This window comes from Balaenoptera physalus (genome assembly GCF_965194825.1).
Source record: "Balaenoptera physalus genome assembly, chromosome: 6".
Taxonomy (NCBI): Eukaryota; Metazoa; Chordata; class Mammalia; order Artiodactyla; family Balaenopteridae; genus Balaenoptera; species Balaenoptera physalus.
In genome coordinates this window covers 96,723,336-96,739,430 of record NC_138885.1, presented here as the reverse complement: position 1 = coordinate 96,739,430, position 16,095 = coordinate 96,723,336, and the positions used below count along the sequence as shown (strand labels likewise).

At 37.4% G+C, this 16,095-nt stretch overlaps 1 protein-coding gene across 4 annotated transcripts in view; it reads right to left on the bottom strand.

Moving 5' to 3' along the window:
* Window positions 1-16,095, bottom strand: part of ADAM23 (ADAM metallopeptidase domain 23) — a 175,955-nt gene that overhangs the window by 24,760 nt on the left and 135,100 nt on the right. For all 4 annotated transcript variants that reach the window (XM_082467038.1, XM_082467039.1, XM_082467040.1 and 1 more), the window contains exons 16-23: window positions 14,533-14,604; window positions 13,849-13,938; window positions 12,462-12,542; window positions 6,972-7,022; window positions 6,248-6,311; window positions 4,865-4,970; window positions 1,738-1,857; window positions 8-176 (exon numbers count right to left, since the gene is read on the bottom strand). In XM_082467038.1, coding sequence (XP_082323164.1) covers window positions 8-176; window positions 1,738-1,857; window positions 4,865-4,970; window positions 6,248-6,311; window positions 6,972-7,022; window positions 12,462-12,542; window positions 13,849-13,938; window positions 14,533-14,604 — 753 coding nt within the window. The remainder of the gene's footprint in view (window positions 1-7; window positions 177-1,737; window positions 1,858-4,864; window positions 4,971-6,247; window positions 6,312-6,971; window positions 7,023-12,461; window positions 12,543-13,848; window positions 13,939-14,532; window positions 14,605-16,095) is intronic.

Genomic DNA, 16,095 nt, shown 5'->3' with positions numbered 1-16,095 from the left:
TACTTACCCCATGGCCGGAACAGACTTTACCCTTGGAACCGAGAGGGCAGCTGCTCATATTTAGGGCCTGAATCTGTAGGCACTTCCGATCTAAACACATCATAGATGGGCCACATGGTGTTCCATCTTCTACATAGCCCACATCTGTATCATCATCTAAAACCACATGAGCACCACTAAAAAGAGAAAAATAGTCATACAACCATTAGCACCAGACTTAGAAATATAACATCAACATGAATGAGGTTTTGCTCTTTAGGAAACTGAAGAGGCTGTCAGAGGACATGGATTTCTTCTAGCATTTCTCCACTTTTCTCTTCCTTTCCCCCTTTCCTCACCTCCCCTAAATAAAAGAAACTGTCTTTCACTATCATTACTACACTGCAGTTCATCAGAACAAAAAAAATGTAATTTGCACAAAGTGTGTTCTAAATCTTCCCTTGTTTTCAAGACCAACGTTAAAACTAGGGGAGAGCTGTGCATAAGAACAAGACAAGCAATCTTATCATTAGCTCTTCAAGATTTTCAGCTGTTTCATGATGCAAAAAGGCAGATGTTGAGCATAAATAGCAAATGAAAATATTTTTTAAATTATTACTTTAGAGGATTGGACTATTCATGATTGAAAAAAATAAGCCGGTTCCTCTCTATTGATACATATAATTCTAAAACCTCAAAACGAAGGACAGCTTGAATTTGAATAATGATCAATGTTATAATTACTAATTAAGTACCTTGCTGAATATTTTTAAAATATACTAGTTTAGAATAAAACAATATAATTTAACAAGGTTGTTGTATCTAAAGACGTGCAAAAATTTACACATTCAAAGGAAGCTTCTGTGCATCAAAGTAACTAGATCTGAGGACTACAAATTTATTCCAGGAAGGATCTTATTGTCTAATACACTGTTAGAATAGCCTTTAGAGCCATTTAAAAGACAGAAAATCAGCAACCATTTGACCAAGACAGCAATATCCTATTTGGTTACCCAATCAATTTACTAAATTCTATTCAAAATTACTTTGGGATGTTTCCAAATCTTTCATTCACTCATATAAGATGAAGGTTTGCTATTTGGGGAATACTAGGGATAAACATTGCAGACCCTGAAGGCAATTCTGTAGGGGGAAATCCCAAAAGTGTTTTGGGCAACGACAGTTATCATCTGAATGAGGGCATAGCATCTTAGAATTACGACTACTTTAACGGGAACAATATTCATTTAAAATATAATATGACTCCCAGTGTTCAAAAATAAGCCTCATATCTTCTGTGCCTTGTACTCACAGATAACTGGACATCAATGTCTCACTACAGCTATAAATAATATTTTAGTGTATATTTTCTATATGTGATTAGGCATTAATTAAGCCATCTTCTAAACCAGACACATGCTACATAGAGTATAGCTTAAATTCTTTATTTTTTGTCACAAAAAATGAAACACACAGTGTTCAAATAGTGACATATTTCAATGCTCAAAACTTTAATCATGTGTCAAAATGAATACCATAAAATTCTACTTTTAAGATTATAATTACGAGGAATGTCTCCCTACTAATAACTGGTATAATTTTGAAGCAAATATAATTTGCAAATCAGTATATAACTTTGTTTTTTAAATGACTTTCAACATGCAAGGTGATAATAAAATCTAAGTTACTATTTCCCTTGATTTTTCTAAATTTGTAATTCTCGCGATTCATTAGGTTTTCCAACATTTAATGTGTTACCTGCAGTCAATCACCCGGCCTTGGTGGTAGAAGGAAGTTGGGATGATCTCACCCTGAAGTTGACCAATACGTGGAGCTCGAGTAAGATTGGTACAGAGTAAAAATCCACAGAACACATCGCTGAACATATTTAAAAAAAAAAAAAGAAGAACAAGACAGGAGGAATCAAACTGAAAAAATCAAAACTATTCAGTCTACAAATATTTTTAAATGGGAAATATTCCCTTTTCTTCTAAATAAAAATATTTGTTCAGATATTGTTGGTTGGCGAGGACTCCCTCCTTCCTTGCTAACAGGATCACAGTTTCTTGGGGGTAGCAAAGTGCCCGGCCCTGAAAGATGGCTCATGACTGGTGTCTGAGTTCATCATGGCACCCCCATTTGCTACACCCACTTTCCTAGCCATCCCTCCTTCCCACCCTCCTGGAGCTAAGAACGGCCCCTGGGTGTTGAGATGTGAGGAAAAGCCAGCTAGGGATTGCTGGGGAGAATTCTGTGCTCTGGATAAAAGGTTAGAGCCTGACAGGGAGAAGACCTTTTCCTCCTACCCCTGCTTCCTGCCTTTGAGTGTGGAGCCTTTGCATTCACCTTGCAATCGTGAATTCACAAATGTAAAGACACAAATTGAACATGCTAAGCATTACAAAGAAGAGGGGCAGAAATCATCTGGGTCCTTGGCGACATTGTTAAACGACTCACCCACCATGAGGGCACCTACCTCCAGTGAAGTAAACAATGAACTCCTTAAAAAATGTGCAAAGAATTAAAGTGGCACATCACAAAAAAGGACATCCATGTCCAAGAAATGCATGAAAATGTACTAACTTCCATTTGTAATCAGGAAAATACAAATTAAAACCACAATAATAAAGCAGTTCACACCCAGCAGAATACCTAAAAGTAAAATGTCTGATAATACCAAGTATTGGTGAGAATGCAGTACAACAAAATTCTCATATACAAATTCTCGATGGTAGGGTTTACTAGTACAACCATTTTAGAAAAGAGTGTCACATCATCTGGTAGCACTGAAAATATACACCCCCTATGACTTAGCAATTTTTCTTCCAGGAAAGGCCTTAGAAAAGTATGTGCAAATGTGTGCTAAGTTACATGTATCAGAATGTTCACAGAAGCATGGTTCCTAATAGCCAAAACATGGAAACAATCTAAATGTCTATCAACATAGAATGGAGAAACAAATCAAGGTATATAAATATGAATGAAAATGAAACAAATGAACAATAAATATGATCCAACAGCTACACATACCATGGAAAACTCTTAAAATAATGAACTTAAGAAGCAAAATGCAAAATAATACATGAGATATGATTCCTTTTATATAAAGTTACCGAAACTTTAGGCAAAATATACGGTTTAGGCCTGAACATTTGAGCAGTAAATCTCTAAAGAAAAGAAAGAAAGCAATTGCCAGAAAAGTCAGGACGACAGTACCTCCAGCAGAGAGACACGGGCACTGTGAAGGGGAAGAATACATTTCTGGAATGTTCTACTTCTTGATCCACATAGGGGTTACATGAGAGTTCACTTCGCATTTATTTGGCAAAATGTATATTTGTATATTAATCACTTTTCTATGTTATATTTCCCAGTTTTTTAAAGTTTAAAAAAACATGGGGCTTCCCTGGTGGCGCAGTGGTTGAGAATCTGCCTGCCAATGCAGGGGACACGGGTTCGAGCCCTGGTCTGGGAAGATCCCACATGCCGCGAAGCGGCTGGGCCCGTGAGCCACAATTACTGAGCCTGCGCGTCTGGAGCCTGTGCTCCGCAACGAGAGAGGCCGCGAAAGTGAGAGGCCCGCGCACTGCGATGAGGAGTGGTCCCCGCTTGCCACAATTAGAGAAAGCCCTGGCACAGAAACGAAGACCCAACACAGCCATAAATAAATAAATAAATATTTAAAAAAAAAAAAAAAACATGCATTTATTTTCTTTAACTCATTGGTGGTTGGCTATTCTACTGCCAGATATTCAAAAGCTAACTTCTACAATGATCTGATACAATGCCTCCCAACTTTTTGAAGTCACAGAGGCACAGAGAAATGATCAGATTTGTCTATGACATTGATTTAATGAATGAAGCTAATCAAATCCAGAGGCGTCCAACCCCATGGATTTTGACTATTTTAGTCCCCACTTCCTCCCTGGCACCTCGAGGACCGAACAGCTCAGAACATCTGTAACTCACTCGTGAGACATCAGATGGGAAGTTCTGTTCTGTTATTTTGGTTTAACTTTAAAGAAGTCAAAGATTTGTTGCCTCCGAAGGCCTCATCTACCATCAAAGACTACACAGAATGGCAAAGTTTCCTAAAGTACGTTAGAGACCATTAACTAGAGGAATAAAACTTCCCTTAAATCCTTGCTCTGCTTCAAAATGGGAGAAGAATCCTCACTGTTATGGAAGGAGAACGGAGGAGCTTTGGTGTATCACTTAGTGGTCCCATAGATCCAAGTCATTGAGTTAACCTTAATAAACTATTAAATCATAGTTTTAACTTTCCTCACCAAATCAAGGGAAAATATTACCAATGTGCTCTGAAAGTATCTCATTTCCTGAGTAAAGATGCCTCCAATATGCACTGACTAGCTACTTTTTAGAAGAGAAAACAGAACTCTAATATAGACATAAGACGTTTAATTCAATCAAATGGTATTACATTCGAGAAATAATTAAGTATATATATTACTTCACTTTAAATGGTCCCTCAAATTATATATACAGTCTATATCTTTTGCTTGTAGAATTCTGTGTATACTAGTACATCATAGGCCTTTTCTGCTAGCAAAAGTAGAGAATTAAAACCCACTATTAATTGAAAATACCTTGGCAAAGTATCTCTTCAAAACAAGCTTCAAGTAAAATACAGCATGCAAGAACTTTTCTGAATTTTACAGAAATGGTGTGAGTCTGTACCACAGAAATAGTTTAGTTCATAGCCATTTGCCTCTAGCTATACTAACGTATTTTTAAAATCCATACTTCAAAATTTTAAGTAGTCGAATATGTATTAAAAACTCAGTAACATTTATTTTGTGCTCATTTTACATTTGGACCAGGGTTTCCAAGTCCACTCACTGTGCTCCCAGAGCTGACCACTCACTGTTTGCTGCACTGGATCCATCGGTCTCCATCCTTCCCGCAGTTGCCTTTCTCTGTGCCTTCTGTATTCAGCTTTTCATAACAGAATTTGTCAGACCCCGAAGCCTCTTTTGGAGATGAGCAAGAAAAGAGAATTAATTTTAGTTCTCTTTGTTATCCATAACCGGTAGTGTGCCAGTAAATATTTTAATAACTGGTGTTTCAGAAAAAGGAAAAAAAAATTCCTAATTTGTAGCACTTGCCAATTTCCATGGTGTAAATTTCCATGGTGTAATACATGGCTAATTTCAAACTAAGAACATGATGTCAACTGGCTTCTAAAATTCCTGAAAATTTAACCAATGGTTCTTATAAGCTAAGACAGGACAGCTCCAACACACCATTCTTTTTAACTTGGGAGACAAATTTATTCCCAATTCTTGTTGGTGGGTTTGAGGGTGGGAGGTAGGATTAATCATCAGCAGGAACTAATGAAGTGACACAGAGAAAACTAATATCATTCCTAATCCTGCTTTCTATTAATATCAGTAGGCAGTATAAAGTCTGAGCTCATTGAGATTTTACATTGGCACATGGATTTTGATATTTAAACCCTTTTAAAAGACAAAAATGCCTCTACTATCTTTCCCTTGTCAAAACTGAAGCACTGAAAGTAAATCTTTCAGTTAAATGACATTTGCCAAACACTGAAATCACTTGTGCATGGGTCCTAGTCTCCTCTTGCGTGCTTTCTTTTCCTGGTGGGTGACCCAGCCTCTGCCAGCAAGGCAGAGCCATTTCTCTCTCTTCCGGCCTGGCCCTCATGAACTGAAGTTCACTGGCGAGGCACTACAAATGTCAGGAAGAGAATATGTGTACTGACATGTAGGGAAATGTACTGAGAAGCGTGACCATGTACCCGAATCTCTATCTGTCTGCGTCTCACGAAGTACTTGTGTTTCTTCACTTCAAGCTGAGATAATCAATTATAGAATTAAAAACAACAACAACAAAAAAGTCTGGTTCTATCCTGGGGTAAAAGAACAGAAAGCTAACTTGAGGGGGTGAATGTTAAATCCAAGGTACAAAGAAAATCAGCCAAGTGGCTGGATAATAAGCATGACCACTGCACTCAATCCGGTCTTTGCAGGAGGGTGTAGCATCCCTTCTGTCACAGCCACAATCACTGATTGGCACTTTTTGGTTCAGATGACAAGTCCCCAACGTCAGCAGTTGTTTGCTGTGGTTTTGTGACTAAGATTCACCATTCTCTTCAGCCTTTTCTAGTTGTTTGTTTGTTTGTTTTTTAATCACCCCCAAGCTGTGTATCTCTTTCTGCCAGCCTGGCAGTGAAGAATATTAAGAGAAACCTGTGTGTGACCAGCAAGCAGGAAACATGACCTACTTGTTCCCCAGATGTACTGACACTGGTTATCCCGTGTCTTGCACTCCCCGTTGTAGCAGCGGCCCTGAGGACAGAACATATGTTATGAGGCACATGCAGCCAGTTCCATTTTCCCCCAGACTCTCACTGCAAGGTCTCCTTTTCATTGTTTCAGACAAAATTGTTTTCTTTTTCATTCAGTACCCTAATACTTTCACAGTGAAAATAAAAACCATAAACATCTTAAGAGAAGCGTAAGAATGACAGTTAAAATTGAAAACACAAAACATACCTCATAGTACAGCTCTTCAAATCCAACTAACTGTCTAAACTTTGAAATTTTATGGAAAACAAAAAAGCTTTTTTTGCATGTGCATGGTTAGGTTATAACATAGCTTCAGGAAAAAAAACAAACAAACAACCACATTACAACAGATTACCATATTTTCCCATCAGAGACAGGCTGAAATGATTAAAAGATAGTCACAACTCAATAAATTAGATTTCTAATTCATCAGCCATTACATTTTTTTCCTCACCCTCAATCTGGATAGTTTGTACCCAGAGATAAATATAACATATTTGTATTTTATATGACATAAAGCAACTCTGAATTAGAAGACCACTGCAATAGTTTACTGTTGTTTGAATTGCAATTCCCCATCAAAATTACATTTATCCAAAAAAACACCTTGAAATCTAATCTTTTTATAAAATCCCATTTAAAACCTAGAGCCCAGCATACCTGATTTTGATTGCATGCATATCCATCTTGCTTATGAAGATTTGGTGGGCACTGAAAAACAAAACCTTTTTAGTTAACATTCAGCATGTGAAGTATCTTCAGATTATGTGCACAATATATTAAAATGCAAAAAAAATGCAAGCATGATTTTATTATTACTTGTGAATTGTGTGCTACAGATCATTCATATCAGTAAAAGTTATAATAAGTATTTTAAAAATGCAAGCATGGTGACTCTATAATTAGGAAAACATGAGTAACTCTTTGAGTAGGTTATCCAAATTTATTCTGCAATTATTGGTAAAAATGAATCAATTAGGTCCATGCAGTGGGTGCTTTTTATGTTTCTCTGTTTTCCATGAGATGGGCTAAAATAATAATTTACGTTCACTTGCCTGTGGAGTTAAAAGTAGAAGGGATTAAAATGGATAATGAAGGGAACAAATCAGCTTGTTATGCAGGAGTGGACACGTTCAGGAGCTAATTTACAAGACTTCGCTCAGCCCTGTGAAAATGTCAAATTTGCATGTGACACCCATGACACTCACCTCTAGGCCACATTACTGAGAGAGAAGAAATACACTGCCCTTCAACTCAATGTAAGTGCTGTATCTCCATTACATTTCTGACCTCTTGAACTACAGATTTGTTACTAGAACAATCATGATGTGACAGTTCTTTCTTTTTCCAGGTCTATTTATCAAATTATTTTTTATAAGTAAAAATAAGGAAAATTTCATTTTCCCCCAACATTACCCTGAGTAAATTAAAATTTTTACTTTCTGTGTGTCTCATTTACCACATTTAAGAGAGCTAAAAAAATTAAGTCAAGGCTCTGCTACAGCATTCAAAACAAATACAAAAAGGAAAAAAAAAATACATGGGTGTGGCAAGTGAATAAGAAACATAGCAATACCCACTGAGGTCCTCCCTTAGTTTTCACCTTCTCAGTAAATGACGGTCCCACTCTTCCAACTGTTCAAGGCCAAAACCATGGAGTCATCCTGTGTTCCTCTCTTTTTCTCACACTCTCCTTCTAGTCCATCAACAAACCTTGGTAGCTTCTACCTTCAAAATATAATCGCAATCTGACTTTTCTCCATTTCCACCGCTGATGCCGGGTCCACACCACCACCATCTATCACCACCATCTCTCATCTCTCTGATTATGCAACAGCCTCCAACTGATTCCCCTGCTTCCACTCTACTCTCCTTATAGGCTATAGAGCTACCAGAGTGTCCCTTGAAAAACCTAAACCACCTCATGTTGCTCCTCTGTTGATGGCTTCCCCATCTACTCACTGGCCTTCCAAGTTCATCATGATCTGCTCCTATGCCGGCCCAATCCTCAGCTTCATCTCCCTGACCTCATTCCTACTCTCTACCATAAATACTTGACTCTACGTGAATGTACCAGCCATGCTGCCACCCCACGGCCTTTGTCCTTGCTCTTCCTCCAATCTTTCCCCCAGATTTCTGCCTGGCTTGCTCTCACCTTTTTGAGGACATTGCTCAAATATCAGCATCTCAGAGAAGCCTTCTCTAACCATGCTCTTCAAAACCGTAACCTCCTTCCCCATGCTGGCATCCTCTGTTCCCTATTCCCTATTTTTTTCTTCTCCATAACATGTATCACCAACTGAGGATCTGTATATTTTATGTATTTGCTTGTCTTTTGTCTGCATCCTAATGCAAGCACCATGCAGGCAGGGATTTTCTGTCCCTGCTGCCTCCCCAGCACCTAGAACAAAACTGGCTCAATTATTATTGAGATGGTGTCAATGACTACTGACTGACTGAGAAAATAAATAAATGACCCACACAGATACAATTAAGTTATTCTATTCTGCAACAACAAGCTGTTTATCATGGTCACTACAGAAAGATAACAGAACTAATTTAGAAGTGCGAAGAAGCAGTAACTTATGAAGGAACACATTGAGATTAAATGCTTTGGTTCTACATCTTTCTAAAGAACAACTGACTCTCATACAAGCTTTCATTCAACCTAATGGTAACTCTTCAAAAGATGTAATTATCAGCACGAGAAGCTGGTTTACTGGACCAACTGCCCAAAAACAGAGATCGCTGGGCCTCTTTCATCCAAATCCACTCAAAACACCATCATTTTCTTATTAATCAACTAACATTAATTATTCACTTACTCCAAAATGAACACAACCACACTGGACAAAAATGCAAAAGAAATGTTGCTACTAGAATAGGTACATCAGGGGCTAAACAGGTTTCATATTTGACTTTTGTGATGTTTCAAGAGGAAAAAACTAGTAGGAGTCACTAATTACAAAAAAAAGCTCTTGTTATAAACTGTCACAGCTACGTGGAAGAAGATTTCTAATCAGTCTATTTTTCGTTTAGGCTAATAAAAGCAAGTTGCTTATCACTGAAATGTTTAACAAAGGAAATTATGGATGTCTCTCGTTGTCTGGAGACATTTAAAGCAGAGGGACCATGAATCTGTGTACTTTATTCTGCCTGTGAGCAGAGCTCTGGATTCGGTCTCTAAATGCCATTTGAGCCCCCAGTTTTATGCTGTGCAGGAAGGTCCAGTTGAGGCCGGCTTTCACAGTGCAATAGCCTTTAAATGTACTTATTTTAAATTGTGCTATACTCCCATTTTGATGACATATTTCATAGTACTAACAAAACACATTTCCCACATCTTTAAAAAATATCTTTATTAGATCATCCAGACTGTTTGCCCAGGATTTCTCTCAGTTCCACATGTATTACTTATTCTCTTATAAATTGTGAATTTAAAAAGCAGCTCAGAAGCATTAGTAAATGCTAGTATCAAAATTAAGCAAAAATATACTATAAAATAAAAGAGATCAAGTCATAATGTTGCCAACGATACTGATTTTCAGAGATGCAGAGATTCTCAGAGATCCTATTTTCTTAATCATTATTAGCATCAATTAAGTTCACAGTTCACTGCCTCTTACAAAGCAAAAGAATTTGGGGTGGGTGTTTAACTCCCTCTATTCCACTTATCTAGTTCAGGTTCATTCTGGTCATATAAGGAAATTGTTACTAAAGGAACGTTCTTTTCTACTATGCCACTGAGAATTTAACAGTACAATTTTCACCTTGGACACATGAGATAAAAAGAACATTTTAAAAATTTGGACAATAGAATATTAAGTTGAACACAGAGCCCTCGTTATAAAAACCTTATTTCCAGTAAAGTCTATGGCAATTCAAGAGTTAAAGGTTGAAATGAAAAAACTATACTTTTAAAAGAACTGAATACACAGAACCAAAACAATATATGATGGGTATAAAAATAGCATTATTCTACAAAACTAAAAATATAACTCAGTGAAACAGTATATCAAGAATGTCAGTACACTTGTCATAAAACACTGAATCCACAATTCTTACATTCTGCCACTATATTATTTAAAAATTGCAGAGAAACCTATTTACATATTTATATATAAAAACAGATACACATAAAAATCACAAAAGAATAATAGCCTGAATAGAGTTCACTGTACCATTCCTTTGTACCATATCCACCTGAATCGAGCCTCAGATGATACATATCAAAACCTTTCAAAAAGGTTAATTAGGAACCTTTGTTTCCCTCTCCTCATGTTTCCTTCCAGGGAGGGGAACTCAGTGTAACTCCAGTTACTCTCTGCTCCTGTACTCAATTCTCCAGGCAGGTAGAGTGAATGGCTGGGTTGGTTGGCTGGCTGATTTGATAAACTTGAGAAGAGTAACTTGGCATTCTGGCCCGGTCCTGCCATCCTTCTCTTGCCTACTCACATAAATCACCCTCTCTCTATTGCTCCTCCATGGCATACAAGGCAAGGGCTGGCTCTGCAAGGACAGGTCATTCCAGGCCCAATTTTGTCAAAAACGTGTTGCTATAGCCTGAATCTGGGATCTATAAAGAGTCCCATTTAGCCCTCACACTAACTATGGCTTTCAACTTGGCTATTTGCAGTAGCAAAAATGATATTTTGGCTTCTAACTGTACTCTATCAGGAGCCCTACCTGGAAATAGGTAACTCCACTCCTGAGAACTTGTCCTAAGGTGCTAACTCCAAACAAGAAACACTCTTAAAAATGCATAGAGGTTCACGACCGTATTAATCATAATAATGAAATACTGCCAACAATCTAAATATCTACCACCACTGGATGTAGAAGTGACTGGTATATCCACATGGCAGACTTTCATGCAACTGTAAAGAGGATATTTATAAAAGCTGTGTCATAGCATGGGAAAGTACTCTTGAAATAACGTTAGAAAGAAATGAAGGTAGAATGAAGTCAAAAATTCTTACCAAGCCCCTACCTGTCTGATTCCTGACTTCCTCTCTGAATTGTTTCCACTATTCCCCAGCTATCCCTGCTTTCATTCCATCTCTTGAAGAAGCCATGCTTCTGTACTCACTGGGTTTTTTGTTCATTTATTTGCCTTTCTCCATCCAGCAGAATGCAAGCCCCGTAAGAGCAAGGACTTTTCTATTTCAATTTCTCCCGTATCCCAACATTCACAGCAGTGCTTGTGAGCACAGAGCAGGGGCTCCACAAATGTTCATTTGAATGACAAATAAAGACATAAAACAACACAATATAAATGTTTAAAAATGTAAAAATTAAAGAAGGAATGCCGGAAGGCAACCTTAATGATAATGTGATAACTTTAATGTGAAGAAGATCATGCCAAGTGTGTGGGCCATGAAGCCAGGGCTTCGTAAGTGGAGCGAGATGGTGACAGAGCTGAGGAAGGCAGACTTCTGCTCCCAATCCCATTTCAACCACAGCAGTGCTACTCTTCCCAGATTTCTACATTGGGCTTCCATCCAAAATTTTGTTGATAAGCTGGGACGAAGTGAGAGAGTGGCATGGACATATATACACTACCAAATGTAAAATAGATAGCTAGTGGGAAGCAGCCACATAGCACAGGGAGATCAGCTCTGTGCTTTGTGACCACCTAGAGGGGTGGGATAGGGAGGGTGGGAGGGAGACGCAAGAGGGAGGAGATATGGGGATACATGTACACGTATAGCTGATTCACTTTGTTATACAGCAGAAACTAACACACCATTGTAAAGCAATTATACTCCATTAAAGATGTAAAAAAAAAAAAAAAGTAAGGGTTTTGTGGCTTAAAAATGCTTGAAAATAGTACTATTAGTGCTTTATCAGTGTGAGGGTACTGTTTTAGATGTGGGGACCAGGAAAGAAAAATCAATTAGTTGGATATAAGCAATATAAAGGGAACTAATTATGAAGGGGAAATTTGGAAGAAAAGAGATCTTTTAGGTCCAAAAAACCACAATAAACGTTCCTAAAATAAAGGCATGGTAGGAGCTAGAAATTACTAGAAAACAGAGCAAAACAAAAAACAAAAGAACCAAATCATATTTACACACGTAATCCAAACTGAAAGCTTTACAATATGTATTTGCGAGTAAGATGTATTACCTAAAACTCAGTTTGCCATACCTGGCCAGAGTCTCCAGTACAATATTCGGTAATATCACACCCATTCACAGCATCTCGACATTCATATCCTCGCGGCTGAAACTGCAAATCAAAACTCAATATTAGGAACCAGTATTAATTAATATTCCAAAGAGTTAACATTCTTATATTCACCAACAATCATGACATCCTTTCATAACCACCGCCAAACTCTTTTTATGAATCAGCAAGATAGTTCCAGGATAGAGATAATGCCCAAATACCACTCTGTGTAGTAAATATTAATCATTAACCAAAGCATTACATGGTCAGATTTCAAAATCCACTATCTCAGAGTATTATTTTTCGAAACATTGTGATGACAATTATGCAAAGAAGAAACACTGGTGTGGCTTAAGACAAAAGAACAAAACACTGAAATATAAACATTTAGGATCTCTCTGAAGACTGATATGCACACCCAACCTGCACTGATTTACCAACTAGCTTGGATATTAGTCTTGCTTTAGCTAAATATACACAATCAGATTTCAATTAATTCATGTGAATTTCCTTCAGTGATGCCAGTGAATGCCTACTGAATACAAGGCATTTTGTTTCTCTGGGTGGTGGGTGGGTAAAAGATGAAGGAAAGAGTCCATCATCTTCAAGCAATTTATAATCTGGTTGGGGACATAAGCAAGTACAAACTAAGCTAGAATCGCCTAGATTACCACATGCATAATATCCCTTTGGTGTTGGATAAAGTTAAATCATATACTTTTATGGTTTTAAAGACTATTAGAGATTTTATAGATGAGAAAAAGGAAAATTTAAAAAACGGTTTTTAAAAATATTAACCAGAGGTCTCTAAAGATGGAAGTAACTGTGTGTCCACACATACACAAGTTGTGCATATACACATATAAACATACATACATACATATATTACTTCCTTATCTAGCTTTCTTGCTTTTATAAGTGATTTAAAATATCAAATGTAAAAATATGAGCACTAGGTTTTCTGCTCAGGGTCTAAAATAAATTAGGACGAGTTTTAAAGAAAAAGGTTATAAGTAGGGCTTATTAGAAAAAGACCACAAGAATTGTCCCTCTTCTATTCAACTATTTAATTTGGTTTTCACTCATGATAGTAGAGCAATTCTCAATGTTTATTTTGGAAGGATTATAGATATATTTTCTTAGGGAGGTACCAGAGAATAGGATGGTTGGTAGTGAATCATAGTAAAGATAATCGTTGTAACCCACAGAATTTGGATAGATTTATCGATTCTACAAAATCGCCAGGCCAATATGCACAGTGTCGACCAACAAGTGAGTGACAAGTTGTACAAATACTCAATGTACACATTGAGATATTTGGCTAATATGTCAACGATAAGAAAGATGAAACTGTCAGAGAACTCACAAGACATGAGGTATTATTACAGCAGGGCCCGTCGCTGCAGTGGGCCCCATTGGAGAGAGAGCATTTCTTACAGCACAATCCATAGCATTCCTAGAGAAAACACTTCACGTGAGTAAGTGATGAAACCTACCCACTGGTCATTCAACATTCTCTCCACATGTAACTTATGCGTAATCCACGTGAGGAGATGTATATAATAGTAAGCAAATCTTTAAGGAAAGAATGAACCACTTTAAGCAATGATAGGTTCCTTCCGGCTATATGTCTCAGCAAAGTACGATCTTCTAAGAAGGGGCTTCTCTACCAAAAAGTAAGCTTTTTTTTAGCAGGCGCTCAACCCTTGGTTAGCTCTGTTATATTCTTAATACTCAATCTAGTTTTACAAAGACAAAAATAATATACAACACAGAAAGAATTTTCATGAGTTAGTAAAACTTGTCTGAGATGAATATGAGCTATGAATTTTTAAGAGATACGAATTTGATTAGAAGAATCCATTAGGTTTCTTCAGACAGAGCCAATGATTAATTCTAATGTGTCTGAGCTAGGATTAAGCATTGATGAGAGAGCTCAGAAATAAAGGCAGTAAGACCACAATGAATGATGGGGCAGACTTCCCACTAACGCTATTCTTCTGCACTCTGGGTAGATGTGCTGAAGGTAGAAAAGATCTCTTATACCTACCACATGGATTCCACAATCACACTCCTCCCCAGCTTCCACATATCCATTTCCACATTCTGTGGGCTCAAATAGCTGAAAGAGATTAGAAAGATAAAGGGAAACCATTTTAATTTACCACAGAAAATCAACACTCCAATCAGGCTACATACATGGCCCTATAATCAGCTATCATGTGGTATTCTTCTACGATCTGTTGTTATGGCATCTTACAAATGTGTCTGTGTGAGAATCACTGTTAATTTATTAATAACACTTCCAAAAAACATATTTTAAATGGGGTAATATCTCTTGGAGGATTCTCCGGTAGTGGGCTCCAGAGATGACTTCTACCATTAGAGCTACTTTTCAGAGAAATAAGCTGTCAAGAGGAATAGATCACTTTTCATATTTGCTAATGGAGCTAAAATGCACTGCTAAAATAAGACTCACAGATACCTAATTTGTTGACTTATAACCAGGCAGCTGAGAAGATACAAAAACTGTCAAGAAGATAAAAATGCTTCATTCACAGCTAAATGTGATATATGCCATCAAGCAAATGCAAATAAACTTAGGGAAAAAAAATATTGCTGGAAATCCATGCCCATCATTCTCAGTGAAAAGAAATCTGCACTGTCTGAATCATATTAAGTAAATGTGCAGACATATGCACAGATGTATAGAAATTTCTCAATCATTCCTGGAGCCATGGGAGAGTCAAATTTCTAGAATAATCCACCCTACTGGTGCTATGAACTTGCCTGCCAAATAAACTGTATTACAGACCAGTTGTTGAGGCAGCTGATTATTTATAAGAAACAGTCCTATTTCCCATCACCTGGGGCAAGATTTTTCTGTGTGTATCTATTATACTCAGGTGAAGATTAGAACAGGACATCCCAACCCAAATGCTCAGAGCCATATCTGTGACAGGGAGCAGTACACACCCAAGGAACAGCTGCCTTCCACTGAGTCCACCAAAGAAAGATCTGCTCCTCCTTCCACTTCCAGGAAAGGAAAATTGTTATAAGGAGCAAGGAAGTTTTCCACGATACTTGGGTGGGACTTCCCTATGGGAAAAATCCAATGACTAAAATCAACAGTCCTCATCTCTGTGATATTTTGATCAGCAGGGAGGAGAAGATGGAAAAGGGAAAGGCAGACTGGAACATGAGTAGGGCTTTATATCAGGACTCCCATGCAACCCACTGTTCGATTTCATTCTTAGGACTCTTCTCCCATCCTGAGACAGGTCACTATCACAAACCATATGGCAAACATGGCAGTTGAGAAGGTTCCCAGAGCACAGAAAAGATGCACTTAGATAATGTGAAAATAACTCATAAAACCTGCATGCATCCATCCATTGACTACAACACTTGGAAGAAAGTCAGTTCTTTCACACATGCATATAAATTATTCCACTGTAATCCATAGCAGCTTTTAAAAAATTATTCTATATATGTTGTTTAAAAAGAAAGAATTCCATATTCACTAATTTTTAAAATTGAAGATGTATATGTATTTTTATTTAGTTTCCACATTATGCGAATAACTTGCTTTCTACTCACAGGCAATTTCAGA